A 17346-nucleotide genomic window follows, 5' to 3' on the forward strand; every position below is an offset into this window, starting at 1 on the left:
GTTAAAGTCAATAATTAAAAAAGGAGATAGATAAAGTAAATTCAAAATTATTTCCTATTCTAAGAATTAAGTCGGGAGAATTGGATAATAAAGTCAATAATTAAAAAAAGGAGGCAACGTAAAAAAAGAAAAAAGAAAAGAAAGACGCTTGCATCAGTATAAATAATAGAAAGAAGTAAGTTTAATATGCAGAAGCAAGAAGCACTTATACAATTAAGCTGTTTGATATATCCTTGTGTGATCATGAATTCCTCCATTTATATTCTTGTCTTTGTCCAGCTTTGGTTGTTCAGCTTACCATGCAGAGAGAGTGTGTGTATCCCAAGTGAGCGTGAGACACTTTTGAAGATTAAGAATAATCTCATAGATCCTTCAAATAGGCTTTGGTCTTGGAATCATAATCATACCAACTGTTGCCACTGGTATGGAGTCCTCTGCCACAACGTCACTTCCCATGTTCTTCAGCTTCACCTCAACACTACGTTTTCTGCTGCTTTCTATGATGGCTACTATCACTTCGATGAGGAAGCTTATGAGAAATCCCAGTTTGGTGGAGAGATAAGTCCTTGTTTGGCTGATTTAAAGCATTTGAATCACTTGAACTTGAGCGGCAATTATTTCCTTGGAGCAGGTATGTCAATTCCTTCTTTCCTTGGGACAATGACTTCCTTGACTCACCTCGACCTCTCTCTTACTGGATTCATGGGGAAGATTCCATCTCAGATTGGGAATCTCTCCAATTTGGTCTATCTTGACCTCGGAGGTTATTCTGTCGAGCCTATGTTAGCTGAAAATGTAGAATGGGTATCAAGTATGTGGAAGCTTGAATATCTTCATTTGAGTTATGCAAACCTATCCAAAGCATTTCATTGGCTACACACTCTCCAATCTCTTCCTTCTTTGACCCACCTAGATTTGTCAGGATGCACACTCCCTCACTATAATGAACCATCCTTGCTCAACTTCTCATCTCTGCAAACTCTCCATCTTTCCTTCACTAGTTTTTCCCCTGCCATTTCTTTTGTCCCCAAGTGGATATTCAAATTGAAAAAACTTGTTTCTCTTCAATTATGGGGTAATGAAATCCAAGGTCCGATTCCTGGCGGTATTCGAAACCTCACACTTCTTCAAAATCTTGACTTGTCTGGAAATTCATTCTCATCTTCTATACCTGATTGCTTATATGGTCTTCATCGTCTCAAGTTCCTCAACCTAAGGGACAACCACTTGCATGGGACTATTTCTGATGCCCTGGGAAATTTGACTTCTCTTGTTGAACTTGATTTATCAGGTAATCAACTTGAAGGAAACATTCCAACTTCTTTGGGTAATCTCTGCAACTTACGGGACATTGATTTCTCAAATCTCAAACTCAACCAACAGGTTAATGAACTTTTAGAAATTCTTGCTCCTTGTATTTCCCATGGACTCACAAGACTTGCAGTTCAGAGTTCACGACTTTCAGGCCATCTGACAGATCATATTGGGGCATTTAAAAATATTGACACGTTACTTTTTTCCAACAACTCAATTGGTGGTGCTCTTCCTAGATCATTTGGAAAACTTTCATCATTAAGATATCTTGATCTGTCTACTAATAAATTCAGTGGAAATCCATTTGAAAGTCTTGGATCACTCTGTAAATTGTCATCTCTTTATATTGGTGGCAATCTTTTTCAAACTGTTGTCAAGGAAGATGATCTTGCAAATCTTACAAGCTTGATGGAGATTCATGCATCAGGGAACAATTTCACTTTAAAAGTGGGTCCCAATTGGCTTCCTAATTTTCAGCTTTTCCATTTGGATGTGAGATCATGGCAGTTAGGTCCCAGCTTTCCATCGTGGATTAAGTCACAAAACAAACTTGAATATTTAGACATGTCTAACGCAGGGATTATTGATTCTATTCCCACACAGATGTGGGAAGCACTTCCTCAGGTTTTGTATTTAAACCTCTCTCATAATCACATCCATGGTGAGAGTGGGACTACATTAAAGAATCCCATATCTATCCCCGTTATTGATCTAAGCTCAAATCACTTGTGTGGTAAATTACCCTATCTTTCAAGTGATGTGTCTCAGTTAGATCTTTCAAGCAATTCAATCTCTGAATCCATGAATGACTTTTTATGCAATGATCAGGACGAGCCAATGCAATTACAATTTCTGAATCTTGCATCAAATAATTTGTCAGGAGAGATACCTGATTGCTGGATGAATTGGACATTTCTTGTGAATGTAAATTTACAAAGCAACCATTTTGTTGGGAACTTACCCCAATCCATGGGTTCCTTGGCAGAGCTGCAGTCTTTACAAATTCGTAACAACACACTCTCAGGAATATTTCCAACCAGTTTGAAGAAGAATAACCAATTGATATCCTTGGACCTTGGGGAAAATAATCTTTCAGGATGTATTCCAACATGGGTTGGAGAAAAGCTCTTAAAAGTGAAAATCCTTCGCCTTCGATCAAACAGTTTTGCCGGCCACATTCCAAATGAAATATGTCAGATGAGTCATCTTCAGGTTTTAGACCTTGCAGAAAACAATCTGTCTGGCAATATACCGAGCTGTTTTTGTAACTTGAGTGCCATGACACTAAAGAACCAAAGTACAGATCCTTCTATCTATTCTGAAGCACAATATGTTGGTAGCTCTTACTCTTCCATCTATAGTATGGTTAGTGTGCTACTATGGCTGAAAGGAAGAGGAGATGAGTATAGAAACATTCTGGGTTTGGTAACAAGCATTGATCTGTCAAGTAACAAATTATTAGGAGAAATACCTAGAAAAATCACAAATCTAAATGGATTGAACTTTTTGAACTTGTCCCACAACCAATTGATTGGTCATATTCCACAAGGCATTGGTAATATGGGATCATTACAATCCATTGATTTTTCTAGGAATCAACTTTCTGGTGAAATCCCTCCAACCATTTCAAAATTGAGCTTTTTGAGCATGCTAGACGTGTCTTATAATCATTTGAAGGGAAAAATTCCAACAGGAACTCAATTGCAAACCTTTGATGCCTCCAGCTTTATTGGCAACAATTTATGTGGTCTACCACTGCCCATAAACTGCAGCTCCAATGGGAAAACTCATAGTTATGAAGGAAGTCATGGGCATGGAGTGAATTGGTTTTTTGTTAGTGCGACAATTGGATTTGTTGTGGGATTCTGGATAGTGATTGCTCCTTTACTGATTTGTAGATCATGGAGGTATGCCTATTTTCATTTCCTTGATCATGTGTGGTTCAAACTTCAATCTTTTCGCTCAGGTAGTATCACTGTTTAGTGTTGCTTAGAATACTCCGATGTTTTATCATTGTATTGGCAGGTTGATCAATTTATGTCAACAAAGAAATTTAAACAAACTAATCCATTATATTTCAATTTTCAGTAATGTGTTATATTTAATGAATAAGAGTTGTACCGTGGGAATTGTTGTCATTGCATCTAAATACACAAGTGTATCTATTTTTTTTTAAGTTATGTTTCTTTGAAATTTATTCATATGTTTGAATCTCTCTTGAAATGTGATTTCAAATATTCCCTTGTTGTTGGGTAATGAAATCCAAGGTCGATCCGATTCCCTGGTGGTATTCGAAACCTCACACTTCTTTAAAATCTTGACTTGTCTCAAAATTCATTCTCATATTCTATACTTGATTGGTTATACGGTCTTCATCGTCTCAAGTATTTGGACCTAAGGTACAGCAATTTGCATAGGACTATTTATGATGTCTGGGGAAATTTGACTTCTCTTGTTGAACTTGATTTATCAATTAATCAATCTGAAGCAACCATTCGAACTTCTTGGGGTAATCTCAGCAACTTGGGAACTTGGGGGAGATTGATTTCTTATATCTCAAACTCAACCAACAGGTTAATGATATTTTAGAAATTCTAGCTCTTTGTATTTCTCATGGATTCACAACACTTGCAGTTTCGAGTTCACAACTTTCAGTCAATTTGACTGCTTTTTACCATTCAGGGATATTTTTCAAATTATTTTCCATAAAATGACTCTTTTTAATAAAAAAAGTCTTATCAGGTGCTACTATATGAGTTAGAAGTCATAAAATGACTCTTTTTAATAGAAGTCATAAAATTATTTATAACTGTAATTTTTTTTAGTTGGGACTTCAAAGTCGTTAATTTTTTTTTTATTTTACAACTAGTCTTTTTTTAATTTTTTTAACTTAAGACTTTAAAATTGTAAGTTTAATTTTTTTTTATTTTTATGACTTTTGAAATTGTGTTTCGTTTTTTTTTTACGTTTAAATTTTTTAATTTTAGAATTTTTTACTTACTTGTATTTTATTTTTTATTTTTTTCAAAAATTATAAAAAAATTATTTATTTAATTATTAAGTAAATATTTTATTTATTCATTTAAAAAATAAAATTCTATAACATTATTTAAAATTTATCTAAATTTTAAATATGTAAAATATATTAAATAAAATAATATTAAAAAACATAATATATTTTAAATAAAAAATATTAAAAAATATATAATATATTTAATAAAACCATAAAAAATATAATACAAATCAAATAAAACTAATAGTATGAATTTTTTCCATTTTAATTATTTTTTATTTATCACATTTGGTTTATTTAAAATTTAGATAATCTTTTAATAATGTCATTGAATTTTTTTTAAAATGAATAAATAAAATATTTATTTAATAATTAAATAAATAAAATTAATAACATTTTAAAAAAATGTAACAAAATAAAAAATAAAATACAAGAAATTAAAAAATTCTAAAATTCTAAAATTAAAAAGTTTGAACTTAAAAAAAAAACCAAAATGACTACAAAGTCGTAAAAAGAAAAATAAAATAAAAAAACAAAACTTATCACTTTGATATCATAATAAAAAAAACTATTGACTTTGAAGTCGTAAAAAAAACACAAATATTGTAATCGATTATCGGCTTCAAAATTTAAATTCAAATTTCTAAAGGATGTTGCAAAACGTTTAAACCTAGTGATCGATTACAAGCCTTGTGTAATCGATTATAGGCTTTAAAATTAAATTCAAATTTTATAAGAGCATTTTAGAAATTAATTTGATCACGGGTAATCGATTACATCCCCTGATAATCGATTACCAGAGAGTAAATATTACTTTTATGAAATCTCAAAAAGCTTCTGGAAAATATTCTTTGGTCAAACCTGTGCATCATCAATTCATAAACTCTTTCTAAGATTCTAGGAACTAAGTTCATCAATTATATTGAATTTCTGGATTCTTGACTTGGATCAAACGTGAGAAGCACTTATCTTTGACATCGTCAAAACTTCATATCATTATATGCTTCTACAAAAATATGATATTGATTTTTTTGAGAACAAAAGTTAATATTCTTTTTCACACTTCTTTTTATATAACTAATTAATTTTCATATGATAAAGAAAATAATATTCAGATTTGAGTACAATTAGAAATACATGACACAACAACCTTTTCAATTGATGACAATTAAATCTAATCTTTTATATATATATATATATATATATATATATATATATATATATATATATATATATATATATATATATATATATGAGAATATTATTTTGTGAATTGAAAAATTGATCAAAATTAAATAGCTAGATTGGAACGAAATATTTTTTTAATATATTTTTTAACCGAAATAGTCTTTAAAGTACACCCTTTTTCCTATAATTGATTTTTTTTTTCCTATAATGAAACATCAAAGAATACTGGGAAAGGTAACTGAGTAAGAGGAAGTGAAGAGAAGGTTAGGAGGGGAAAGTGTGGTGACAGAGAAAAAGTACCAAGAGATGTATGTGAATAGTCCAGGGAAAGGTGTGGTTGATAAGCTTAAAGGTATGGTTGGGACATGGTTTACCAACCCAGCAGAGAATCAATCTTCACAAGGTAAATAACAATGAATAGTAGCTCTAGTTGTCTCCATGAGGTTTCTCTTGGTTGATCAATGCTTTTTGCAAATTTTACTTATTTCTAAATTAGTTTATTATATTCTTTTACCATACTTCTCTGACTAATTCTTTTGTTACTCTTCACGTTCTGCTTGAGTTTTGCAGTTAGACAAACATATTTTGTATCGATATTAAAATTTATTTTCTCTATATTTGTCTTGTGACATTTTTTCTATTTTCTTATCTTGGAAGAAGTGTTTTGAGAAACAAACGAAATTATGATTATGTATGTTTCTCTTAGTCTTAAGACTTGATTCCAAGATGAATCGCAGTTATTTGTTTGCTTATTTTGGGCATGCTTGCATATTTTTCTATTATGTTTTTTTTTTCATTTTGTAAGAGCTGTTTCAAAAATAGTGGAGTATTTATTTTCTAGTAGTTTTAGACTTCAGTCCAAGATGAGTTACAGTTTTTTTTTTTTTTTTACTTTATTTTGGGTATGCTAGTTTTTGCTGAAGCAAAGTGCCACATTAATTTTGAATTTGTGGTTTGCATGGGTCGAAGATTTATCTATGAATTATGAGGCAGGAAGGGCAGAAGTGGAACAAGTTAACCAAGGTGCAGCAGGTGAAAGAAGGCTGCAGGAGTCATCTAATTGAAGAAGGGCTTTGAAGGAGTCTTTGCTTTGGGTGATTGTGTAGATTTTCTTAAAAGCTGTTTCAATATCTAGCCGTGTGTCTAGTTCTTTGTTGGAAGAAAGTTAGGATGTTCAAGTCACAGTAAAATAAATATTTGTGTTTTTTTTAATGTTTATGTAAATATCCAATTTTATCCGGGTTTAGTTTTATCTTTTAAATAAAAATATTTAAAATATTTTTGAGAAAAAGAAAAGAAAAATTATATATAGAAGATTTGACAGTTACAAGAAGACTTGGCATCAGAAAACTGGAGTAATGGTGATTCAATTGAGAAAAAAATAAAATATTACTAAAAGATAAGGTCATTTAAAATATTTTTGAGAAAAAGAAAAAAGAAAAATTATAGAAGATTCTTTTAAATAAAAATATTTAAAATATTTTTGAGAAAAAAAAAAGAAAAATCATAGAAGATGTGACAGTTACAAAATTGATATTCAGAAAACTGGAGTAATGGTGATTCAATTGAGCAAAAAAAATAAAATATTAGTAACCGATAACGTCATCGAAGTTGTAAGTCTAAAAACAATGGTATAATGGAATCCTAAGTTGTTCTTGGATTATAAAAGAAGAGACGTACTAGCATACAAGGAGGGGGGCGGAGAAAAAAGGAGAATTATGTGAAGGCCGGGACACCCATAGAAAGATTTTTTTCGCAATTCTTTCAAAAGATGATTATGATGCTATAAGATCAGGTCCTTGTTCTTTTTTCTCTATAAGATCAGGTTTGTTCTTTTTTTTTTCTTTTCTCGTTCATTTCTTGTTATGTTTGGTTTTTTTATTTAATTTTTGGTTTCATGAATTCGTGTATGTATGCTATCCAAATGTTTATTTTCTGAATAAAATAAGTATATATATTTTGACCACATGTTTACCTTCATATTATGGGTTAAAAAGCATCATTTTTTATTACTTATTGGTCCCCCGATAAATATTTATTTTTTATGTTTGGTCTCTAATAAATTTTTTTGAGACCGGATTCCTAATATTTGAAATTTTGTCTCTTATATTTGTTGTTAGTCCCAAATTATTATCTACCTATGTGGTTGTTTGACCATGATGTATGTCACGTGTGGTGTCACTTGTTTGATTTGGATTACACGTGAGAAAAAAATTTTAAAAATAAAAATAAAAACTATGTCGTATTGTCCCCTTCTTCTTTCTCCTTTCTGTCTCCATCACCCTTCATCTTCCTTATATCTCACCATTGTGTCATGGATGGTGTTTCATTTTCTCCCCCAGTGGATGGACTAAAGGAAAACAAGCTAAATGAAAGAATAGATATAAATCAACAAAATCTTAACAACAAAACATCAAACCACAAAATGAGAAAAGAAAAATTGTTTGGTGGGCTTCACTAAGGTTCACGGCTGGATTGGTAGTTGGACTTCATGTGGGGTTTCACAATGAGGTTTGCCATGAGTTGGGGCTCATTGAGTTTGGCAGTGACAGTGGAGATCACAGTCTTTGGGTTTTATGATGGGATTGTGCACGCGCGGTTGAGATCACAGTTGGGCTCCTACCAATATTTCTACCCTATGAATAAAGATAAAGAAATTTCTACACTATGAATATTTGGAATTAATTAAGATTAGCTAATTCAATCTAAATAACAATATGCAAAAAGATAAAGAAATTAAGAGAAGAAATAAAAATAAGAAACTTAAGGAAGGAAATAAAAGAAAAAATTAAGGGAATTTTTGTTTGAGAATTTTAACAAACACTCCTGTATGCAAAGTAAATTGAGATTAAATCAATGAAAAAATTGTCTAGGTTTAATTTTATTGGAGTTCCTATAAAGTAATCACTACACATTTATATTTAATAAATGTTATATCATCATTAATCTACCATATTATCTTAACTTTAATTCCTTAAGTGAAGAGACCTAAATCTCTTGATTAAACTATCGATTCCTTGGATTGGCATAACCAAAGGATTTGCATTAAGACAAAGTGTTTATTAATGTTCTATTATCCCTAGACATAAAAATTATTGGATGTTCTCTCTAATTCGCTACTCAAAGAAATTTTTCTATTACAATTGAATAAAAAATCATACAAACATGTGTTCAAGTCAAAAACACATATCAGACATATAAGAAAAACAATTACAATATTTTACTGAATAAAAGAGTAGTCATTTCATGAAAGAAGAACCAATTACTGTACATTAAACTCTAAGAGAAGATTAGTTCATGGCAAAAAAAAAAACATAAGAGATATACATCACATAAATGTCTTAAAATGACACCAAAATCTAAGAATACATGATAATTATCTATCATCCAAATTTAATTTAGGATAAAAAGTAACATTAAAATTTTATAGGGACAAAAATGATATATTTTACTCTATCTTTTTCATGCTTAAGGTAACTCTCAACATTTGTTGTCAGTCATAAAAAACATTGACATGGATCTGATGGAGTGGCTGTGGTTCATGTTGAAAAAGTAGGGACCTTGATATAGATTTGGTAGAGTTGTCTACGGTTTGTCAACAAGATAATTTTTTTTCTTTTATTTTATTTCAAATAATAAAATTTTGATAATTTAAAATTAATTATAGTTTTATATTGCATGTAATAGAAGACTTGAATTTAATAATGCAAGATTTTTTGTTGTTTACTTTACACAGGTGCATGTAACGAAAGGATTGATTTAAATAATTGTTAAAATTTGAAGACTCATTATTAAACCAAATTTTATTACCTTTATTGTAAACTACAAATGATTTTTTATAAAAATATTAATATTTACTTAAAATAAAATTTTCATTAATTTAAGCAATTCTACACGTTAAACTAATAAAATAAAATGTTTCTTATTGAAGAGAGAGTGTGTGCATCCTCCTCCATTTATATTCTTGTCTTTGTCCACCTTTGGTTATGTAGGTTACCTTGCAGAGAGAGTGTGTGCATCCCAAGTGAGCGTGAGACACTTATGAAGTTTAAGAATAATCTGAATGATCCTTCAAATAGGCTTTGGTCTTGGAATCCTAATAATACCAACTGTTGCCACTGGTATGGAGTCCTCTGCCACAACCTTACTTCCCATCTTCTCCAGCTTCACCTCCACACTTCTGATTCTGCTTTCTATCATGATGCCTACCATTATCGATTCTACCATAGATTTGATGAGGAAGCTTATAGGAGATGGAGCTTTGGTGGAGAGATAAGTCCTTGTTTGGCTGATTTAAAGCATTTGAATTACTTGGACTTGAGCGCCAATTATTTCCTTGGAGAAGGTATGTCAATTCCTTCTTTCCTTGGGACAATGACTTCCTTGACTCACCTCAACCTCTCTTATACTGGATTCAATGGGAAGATTCCTCCTCAGATTGGGAATCTCTCAAATTTGGTGTATCTTGACCTGAGTTATGATGTTGCCAACGGAACAGTACCCTCTCAGATCGGGAATCTCTCTGAGCTTCGATATCTTGACTTGAGCTACAATTATTTTGAAGGTATGGCAATTCCTTCTTTCCTTTGTGTAATGACCTCCTTGACTCACCTCGACCTCTCTTATACTGCATTCATGGGGAAGATTCCATCTCAGATTGGAAATCTCTCCAATTTGGTCTATCTTGGCCTCGGAAGTTATGATTTCGAGCCTCTGTTAGCTGAAAATGTAGAATGGGTATCAAGTATGTGGAAGCTTGAATATCTTTATTTGAGTAATGCAAACCTATCCAAAGCATTTCATTGGCTACACACTCTCCAATCTCTTCCTTCTTTGACCCACCTATATTTGTCAGAATGCACACTCCCTCACTATAATGAACCATCCTTGCTCAACTTCTCATCTCTGCAAACTCTCGATCTTTCCGGTACTAGTTATTCCCCTGCCATTTCTTTTTTCCCTAAGTGGATATTCAAATTGAAGAAACTTGTTTCTCTTCAATTAGGGGGTAATGACATCCAAGGTTCGATTCCTGGTGGTATTCGAAACCTCACACTTCTTCAAAACCTTGACTTGTCTGTAAATTCAATTGCATCTTCTATACCTGATTGCTTATACGGTCTTCATCGTCTCAAGTTCCTGGACCTAGAGGGCAACAACTTGCATGGGACTATTTCTGATGCCCTGGGAAATTTGACTTCTCTTGTTGAACTTGATTTGTCATACAATCAACTTGAAGGAACCATTCCAACTTCTTTGGGAAATTTGACTTCTCTTGTTGAACTTGATTTGTCATACAATCAACTTGAAGGAATCATTCCAACTTCTTTGGGAAATTTGACTTCTCTTGTTGAACTTGATTTGTCATACAATCAACTTGAAGGAACCATTCCAACTTCTTTGGGAAATTTGACTTCTCTTGTTGAACTTGATTTATCAGCTAATCAACTTGAAGGAACCATTCCAAATTCTTTGGGAAATTTGACTTCTCTTGTTAAACTTCAATTATCACGTAATCAACTTGAAGGAACCATTCCAACTTCTTTGGGAAATTTGACTTCTCTGGTTAGACTTGATTTGTCATATAATCAACTTGAAGGAACAATTCCAACTTCTTTGGCTAATCTCTGCCTCCTAATGGAGATTGATTTCTCATATCTCAAACTCAACCAACAGGTTAATGAACTTTTAGAAATTCTAGCTCCTTGTATTTCCCATGGACTCACAGCACTTGCAGTTCAGAGTTCACGACTTTCAGGCAATCTGACAGATCATATTGGGGCATTTAAAAATATTGACACGTTACTTTTTTCCAACGACTCAATTGGTGGTGCTCTTCCTAGATCATTTGGAAAACTTTCATCATTAACATATCTCGATCTGTCTATTAATAAATTCAGTGGAAATCCATTTGAAAGTCTTAGATCGCTTTCTAAGATGTCATCTCTTCAGATTGATGGCAATAATTTTCAAGGAGTTGTCAAGGAAGATGATCTTGCAAATCTTACAAGCTTGATGGAGTTTCATGCATCAGGGAACAATTTCACTTTAAAAGTTGGTCCCAAATGGCTTCCTAATTTTCAGCTTTCCTATTTGGATGTGACATCATGGCAGTTAGGTCCCAACTTTCCATCATGGATTCAGTCACAAAACCAACTTCAACATTTTGGACTGTCTAACACGGGGATTTTAGATTCTATTCCCACCTGGTTCTGGGAAGCACTTTCTCAGGTTTTGTATTTAAACCTCTCTCATAATCATATACATGGTGAAATTGGGACTACATTAAAGAATCCAATATCTATCCAAACTATTGATCTAAGCTCAAATAACTTGTGTGGTAAATTACCCTATCTTTCAAGTGATGTGTTTCAGTTAGATCTTTCAAGCAATTCATTCTCTGAATCCATGAATAACTTTTTATGTAATGATCAGGACGAGCCAATGCAATTAAAATTTTTGAATCTTGCATCAAATAATTTGTCAGGAGAGATACCTGATTGCTGGATGAATTGGACATTTCTTGCGGATGTAAATTTACAAAGCAACCATTTTGTTGGGAACTTACCCCAATCCATGGGTTCCTTGGCAGACCTGTAGTCTTTACAAATTCGTAACAACACACTCTCAGGAATATTTCCAACCAGTTTGAAGAAGAATAAAAAATTGATATCCTTGGACCTTGGGGAAAATAATCTTTCAGGAAGTATTCCAACATGGGTTGGAGAAAAGCTCTTAAATGTGAAAATTCTCCGCCTTCGATCAAACAGTTTTGCCGGCCTCATTCCAAATGAAATATGTCAGATGAGTCTTCTTCAGGTTTTAGACGTTGCACAAAACAATCTGTCTGGCAATATACCGAGCTGTTTCAGTAACTTGAGTGCCATGACACTAAAGAACCAAAGTACAGATCCTCGTATCTATTCTCAAGCACAATATAATATGTCTTCCATGTATAGTATAGTTAGTGTGCTACTATGGCTGAAAGGAAGAGGAGATGAGTATCGAAACATTCTGGGTTTGGTAACAAGCATTGATCTGTCAAGTAACAAATTATTAGGAGAAATACCTAGAGAAATCACAGATCTAAATGGATTGAACTTTTTGAACCAAGTAATTTTAAAAGCTTTGGTAGTCTCAATAGTATTTTTGATAGTGACAATAGTAGCCCATATATATATAAATGATTATATGTGTGATACAACAAAATGCAGGATAGATAAAACAACCCATACCAACTATACAAATTACAAGTTAATTATTATTTTTACATATTTTGATGTACAATAAACAGCACCAACACAAAAATGTTATATTTACTAGTAGCAGTAGTAATTAACTAGTTTTTTATATATAAAAGTGGTAATTAACAACTCTTTCATCACACATATGGACCCCTCCAAATACAATTTTTTTTTTCATAGTAAAGGGAATCTGCCGTCAATTTAGTTCTCACTATCAGATTTAATTAAACCACTGCTCTAACGAGGCACATATCCTGTTAATAAATTTAGTATTTTTAATGAAAAATTAAAATAAAATATCTCAATAAATAATATACATGCACTTACACATATAAAAATGTTATTTAAACCCTGAACTGAACACACAATGATATATGATTATAAATTGTCTAATAAATTATAAGTTTTGTCTTTCATGTATGCACAGGTGTGTTTCTTCCCAAATTGTGCAAATGCTCGTCGACAAATGGGTGAGATCAAAAGCTCAGGTATGGTAGCTCCAGGACCTGTGCACTCTCTTCAATTCACCTCAATTTCTCCACAACCTTTTGATGCTATGGAGCTCTCAGATGAACCTGCCGTTGCTCCATTCCCGCAATACTAAGTAGAAGTATTTTTCTTAATGCTTGCAAGAAATAATTTAAATGAGTGTATTTTGATGCTTAATGCGTGTTTAGTTTGTAATAAGGATGTTGCGCTGCACACCAATATGTAGCTACGTAGGGGATTTGGAATGTGTCATTAATTTATGTATTCTGTTGTACAAAATTTTAATGCTGGAAGTGGTCTCTCAGACTCTTCCCATTGAAAACCAGTGTAGTCGGCTTTCATTATTTTTGGTTAATATATATAAATTGTTCTTTAGTACTGATTGGTCTGAATAGTGTGATAGATTCTAACTCTTTAAATGAATGGTTAAGAATTTCAATTTTATCAACTTTTAGTTCTTCATGGAATATGCTTTGTCACACTATGTCCAGCTCTTGAAAATCATTATTTTTTGTCCTTTGGATTAATAATTGTTGGGCTGTGACCAAAATTCATATGGAAGTTTATTTTTGTTATTTTTTCAGTTTTTTCCTCTGCTTATATAAAGCAAGGATGCCCTGTATTTTACATAGAGGATAAACTTCCACTTGTATACTGCAACCATAATAATAATAAAAACTTTCTGTTTTCCTTTCCGTGGATGTAACCTTACTCAAAGTGAACCACGTAAATTTGTTTGTGTGTTCTTTCTCTCATCTCTTTCTCTTTCATTTTGCTGCAATCTGTGTGTATGATATTTTTGTTCTGCTGCATCTACTGTTGCTGTTCTTGTTTGTTCTTCATCACTTCCATAACAATAATTCTAACCTGGATCGTGTTTACCCTATTGATGCTTACAAAATTTAGTGTTTTCAACTCCAATGCAAGTCTTGGTTTTCTCACTATCAACAATGCTCTCCATGGTCACCAACTTTCCTCCACATGTAATCTTTCATCTCTTGAAGTAGATATTAATGTCAGTGTTTCGCCATGTTCTCCATTCTTTAAAAGCTTGTTGCATGTGCTTTCTAATGTTAACAAAATGACACTTTCTTGGAGGACCCTTAGGATGATGCTATTTTTAAGTTTTATTTTGTATGTTTTGTCTTTTTCGGTATATGTTTGAAAGTAATTTTTTTCTATACATTTTTAAACTTCTTATTATATATTCTAATAAAGTGCTGAAAGTTATATTCCTATTTCATGCTTAAATAATTTGGTAAATATTTCTTTTATTTCCCTTTCTTTCTTATGCTCTCTTGAAAGAAATTATAGGATGTTTTATATATTGTGGGGAGTGTAAAACACAAACTTTTCTTATATATTCTTTTGAACGTTTACATAAAATTCTTAAGGTGAAGATTTAATTTTAAATTGTTTAGTTTTTTATTTCATTTTATTATTAACTTATTCCTTTTTTTTGGTCCAAGATTAACTTATTCCCTTATGCTCTCTTACGTCAGATTATAGATTGTTATATTGTGAGTGCTCTGTTTGTAATGTATGTTGCGTTTAATTGGCTTTTACGTAAGATGAAAGTTTTTGATTCTAAGAAACTATTTGAGTGAAGCAGGGGAACAAAAATCTGGTATTCATATTAAGAAATACATTCTTTGGTGATGCAGCAACACAATGTAGTGCCAGTACATGATTTGCAGAGCATTATTTGAGAAAATAGTATCAAATAATGACATAATCAATTGGTATCGTTTGTGTGTGTAAAATAGCAAAGCAAGTAGCGTGGCAAGAGCAGGAGTTTGAATAAGAAATAAATGTTGAGCATGTTAAATCAACAAAACAAGATTGTAAATAATGATTTAAGAATATGGCTGAAAACAAGGATGTGATCCAACACTAAGGTAGAAAATAAAAGCATGTTAATCAAATGGCAAGCCAGGACAGAAAAATCTTTATTTAGTACTTTGTAGAGACTAATAGAGATAAGGAAGGGAAGGTGGAATCTGGGTTAGTGGAGTAGATCTAAATTCATAACAACACACCCTCAGGAATATTTCCTACCAGTTTGAAGAAGAATAACCCATTGATATCCTTGGACCTTGGGGAAAATAATCTTTCAGGAAATATTCCAACATGGATTGGAGAAAAGCTCTCAGATATGAAAATCCTCCGCCTTCGATCAAATCAAATGAAATATGTGAGATGAATCTTCTTCAAGTTTTAGACGTTGCACAAAACAATCTGTCTGGCAATATATGTAGCTGTTTCAGTAACTTGAGTGCCATGACACTAATCAACCAAAATACAGATCCTCGTATCTATTCTCAAGCACCAAATGGTACAGATTCCTCTTCCACATATAGTATAGTTAGTGAGCTACTTTTGCTGAAAGGAAGAGCAGATGAGCACAGAAACTTTCTGGATTTGGTAACAAACATTGATCTGTCAAGTAACAAATTATTAGGGGAAATGCCAAGAGAAGTCACAGATCTAAATGGATTAAATTTTTTAAACTTGTCCCACAACCAATTGATTGGTCATATTTCACAAGGTATTGATAATATGGGATCTTTACAGTCCGTTGATTTTTCGAGGAATCAACTTTCTGCTGAAATTCCTCCAACTTAACCATTTCAAATTTGAGCTTTCTGAGCATACTAGACTTGTCTTATAATCATTTGAAGGGAAAAATGCCAACAGGAACTCAATTGCAAACCTTTGATGCCTCCAGCTTTATTGGCAACAATCTATGTTGTCCACCACTGCCTATAAGTGTAGCTCCAATGTGAAAACTCATAGTTATGAAGGAAGTGATGGGCATAGATCAGTTGCTTAACTTTGAAATTGATCCCTTGGTGCTTGAATCTCTCTTGAAATGAGATTTCAAATATTCACACATATTACTGGGTATTACATCCATTTCCATCCAATTATGAGTGCATATTAGAATTGGCTGCCTTTGGAGCAAATTTGTTTCCAACAATGACGAAGGTGATTGTAGAAGATTGGTAGGAGGAGGTTGGGGTTTCCGTGTGCTATGTCCTACGATAAATCTGCAGGCATAAAAGAATCCAACGGATATAAAAATAAATAAATCATTTTACAGAGTGATCTTTAAAAATGAAATTCTGATAAGAAGATTGTGATAAAAAACATGGTGGTGAAAATAATAAAAAACATGCAGCTGCCAAATTTGTTTCCAACAATGAGGATGGTGATTGTAGAAGATTGGTACGTAGGAGGGGGTTGGGGTTTGGGTGTGCTATGACCTACGATAAATCTCTAGGTATAAAAGAATCCAACGGATGTAAAAAAATTGTTCACAGTGGATCACTTAGACGTCGTCTCTTTTACAGAGTGATCTTTAAAAATGAAATTCTGTATTCATGTTTGCGTTTTGAATGTTTCTTCTTTTCCTTGATGTATTTATCATTTATAAAATTTTTGTAGTCTATGGGCTATGGTTCAAGTTGAAGTCAGAGACAATAATAACATGGCTGGACTTTGTGGACTGTCCAAAGGTTTAAAATGAAAAAATTAAAAACTTTGAGATAGACTTGATGGAGTGGGCCATGGTTTGTTTAGAAGACAATTTTCTTTTACATTATTTTTAGTTTGAATATTGAAAATTTGATACAACAACCATTCCAATTAATGACGATTAAATCTAGTCTTTTTTTAATATATAAGAGAATATTATTTTGTGAATTAAAAAATTAATCAAAATTAAATAACTAGATATGAACGAAATAATCTTTTTTATATAGATTTTTTAATCAAAATAGTCTTTAAATTAGACCCTTTTCCTATAATTGATGTATTTATCATTTATATATTTTTTGTGGCCTATGGGCTATGGTTCAAGTTGAAGTCAGAGACAATAACATAGCTGTACTTTGTGGACTGTCCAAAGGTTTAAGATGAAAAAATTAAAAACCTTGAGATGGACTTGATGGAGTGGGCCATGGTTTGTTTAGAAGACAATTTTCTTTTACATTATTTTTAGTTTGGATATTGAAATTTTAATAATTTAATATTAATAATGGGTTGGGATATCATGAAATAGAAGACTTGAATTTTTTTTAATAAAATGTTAGACTT

General features: G+C 32.1%; 2 protein-coding genes across 2 annotated transcripts; both read left to right on the forward strand.

The window, feature by feature from the left end:
* The first annotated feature begins 243 nt into the window (after nucleotides 1-243).
* On the forward strand, nucleotides 244-3297 carry LOC100816375 (receptor-like protein EIX2). Its single transcript, XM_014768568.3, has one exon. It carries the CDS (start codon nucleotides 244-246, stop codon nucleotides 3295-3297), a length of 3054 nt encoding a protein of 1017 aa, XP_014624054.2.
* A 4724-nt stretch (nucleotides 3298-8021) lies between these two features.
* On the forward strand, nucleotides 8022-13363 carry LOC121173708 (receptor-like protein 43). Its single transcript, XM_041010404.1, has 3 exons — nucleotides 8022-8125; nucleotides 9508-11746; nucleotides 13187-13363. The coding sequence occupies exons 1-3, from the start codon at nucleotides 8022-8024 to the stop codon at nucleotides 13361-13363; spliced, it is 2520 nt and encodes an 839-aa protein (XP_040866338.1).
* Nucleotides 13364-17346: the final 3983 nt, after the last annotated feature.

Source organism: Glycine max, chromosome 16, assembly GCF_000004515.6.
Source record: "Glycine max cultivar Williams 82 chromosome 16, Glycine_max_v4.0, whole genome shotgun sequence".
Classification (NCBI taxonomy): Eukaryota; Viridiplantae; Streptophyta; class Magnoliopsida; order Fabales; family Fabaceae; genus Glycine; species Glycine max.

Bases quoted from the DNA above. Each gene is read 5' to 3' on its own strand.
- LOC100816375 (XM_014768568.3), top strand. From the start codon at position 244: ATGAATTCCTCCATTTATATTCTTGTCTTTGTCCAGCTTTGGTTGTTC.
- LOC121173708 (XM_041010404.1), top strand. From the start codon at position 8,022: ATGAGGTTTGCCATGAGTTGGGGCTCATTGAGTTTGGCAGTGACAGTG. The intron at 8,126-9,507 runs GTTGGGCTCCTA...TTGGTTATGTAG, and splicing joins CACGCGCGGTTGAGATCACA to GTTACCTTGCAGAGAGAGTG. The intron at 11,747-13,186 runs GTTTTGTATTTA...ATGTATGCACAG, and splicing joins TCTGGGAAGCACTTTCTCAG to GTGTGTTTCTTCCCAAATTG.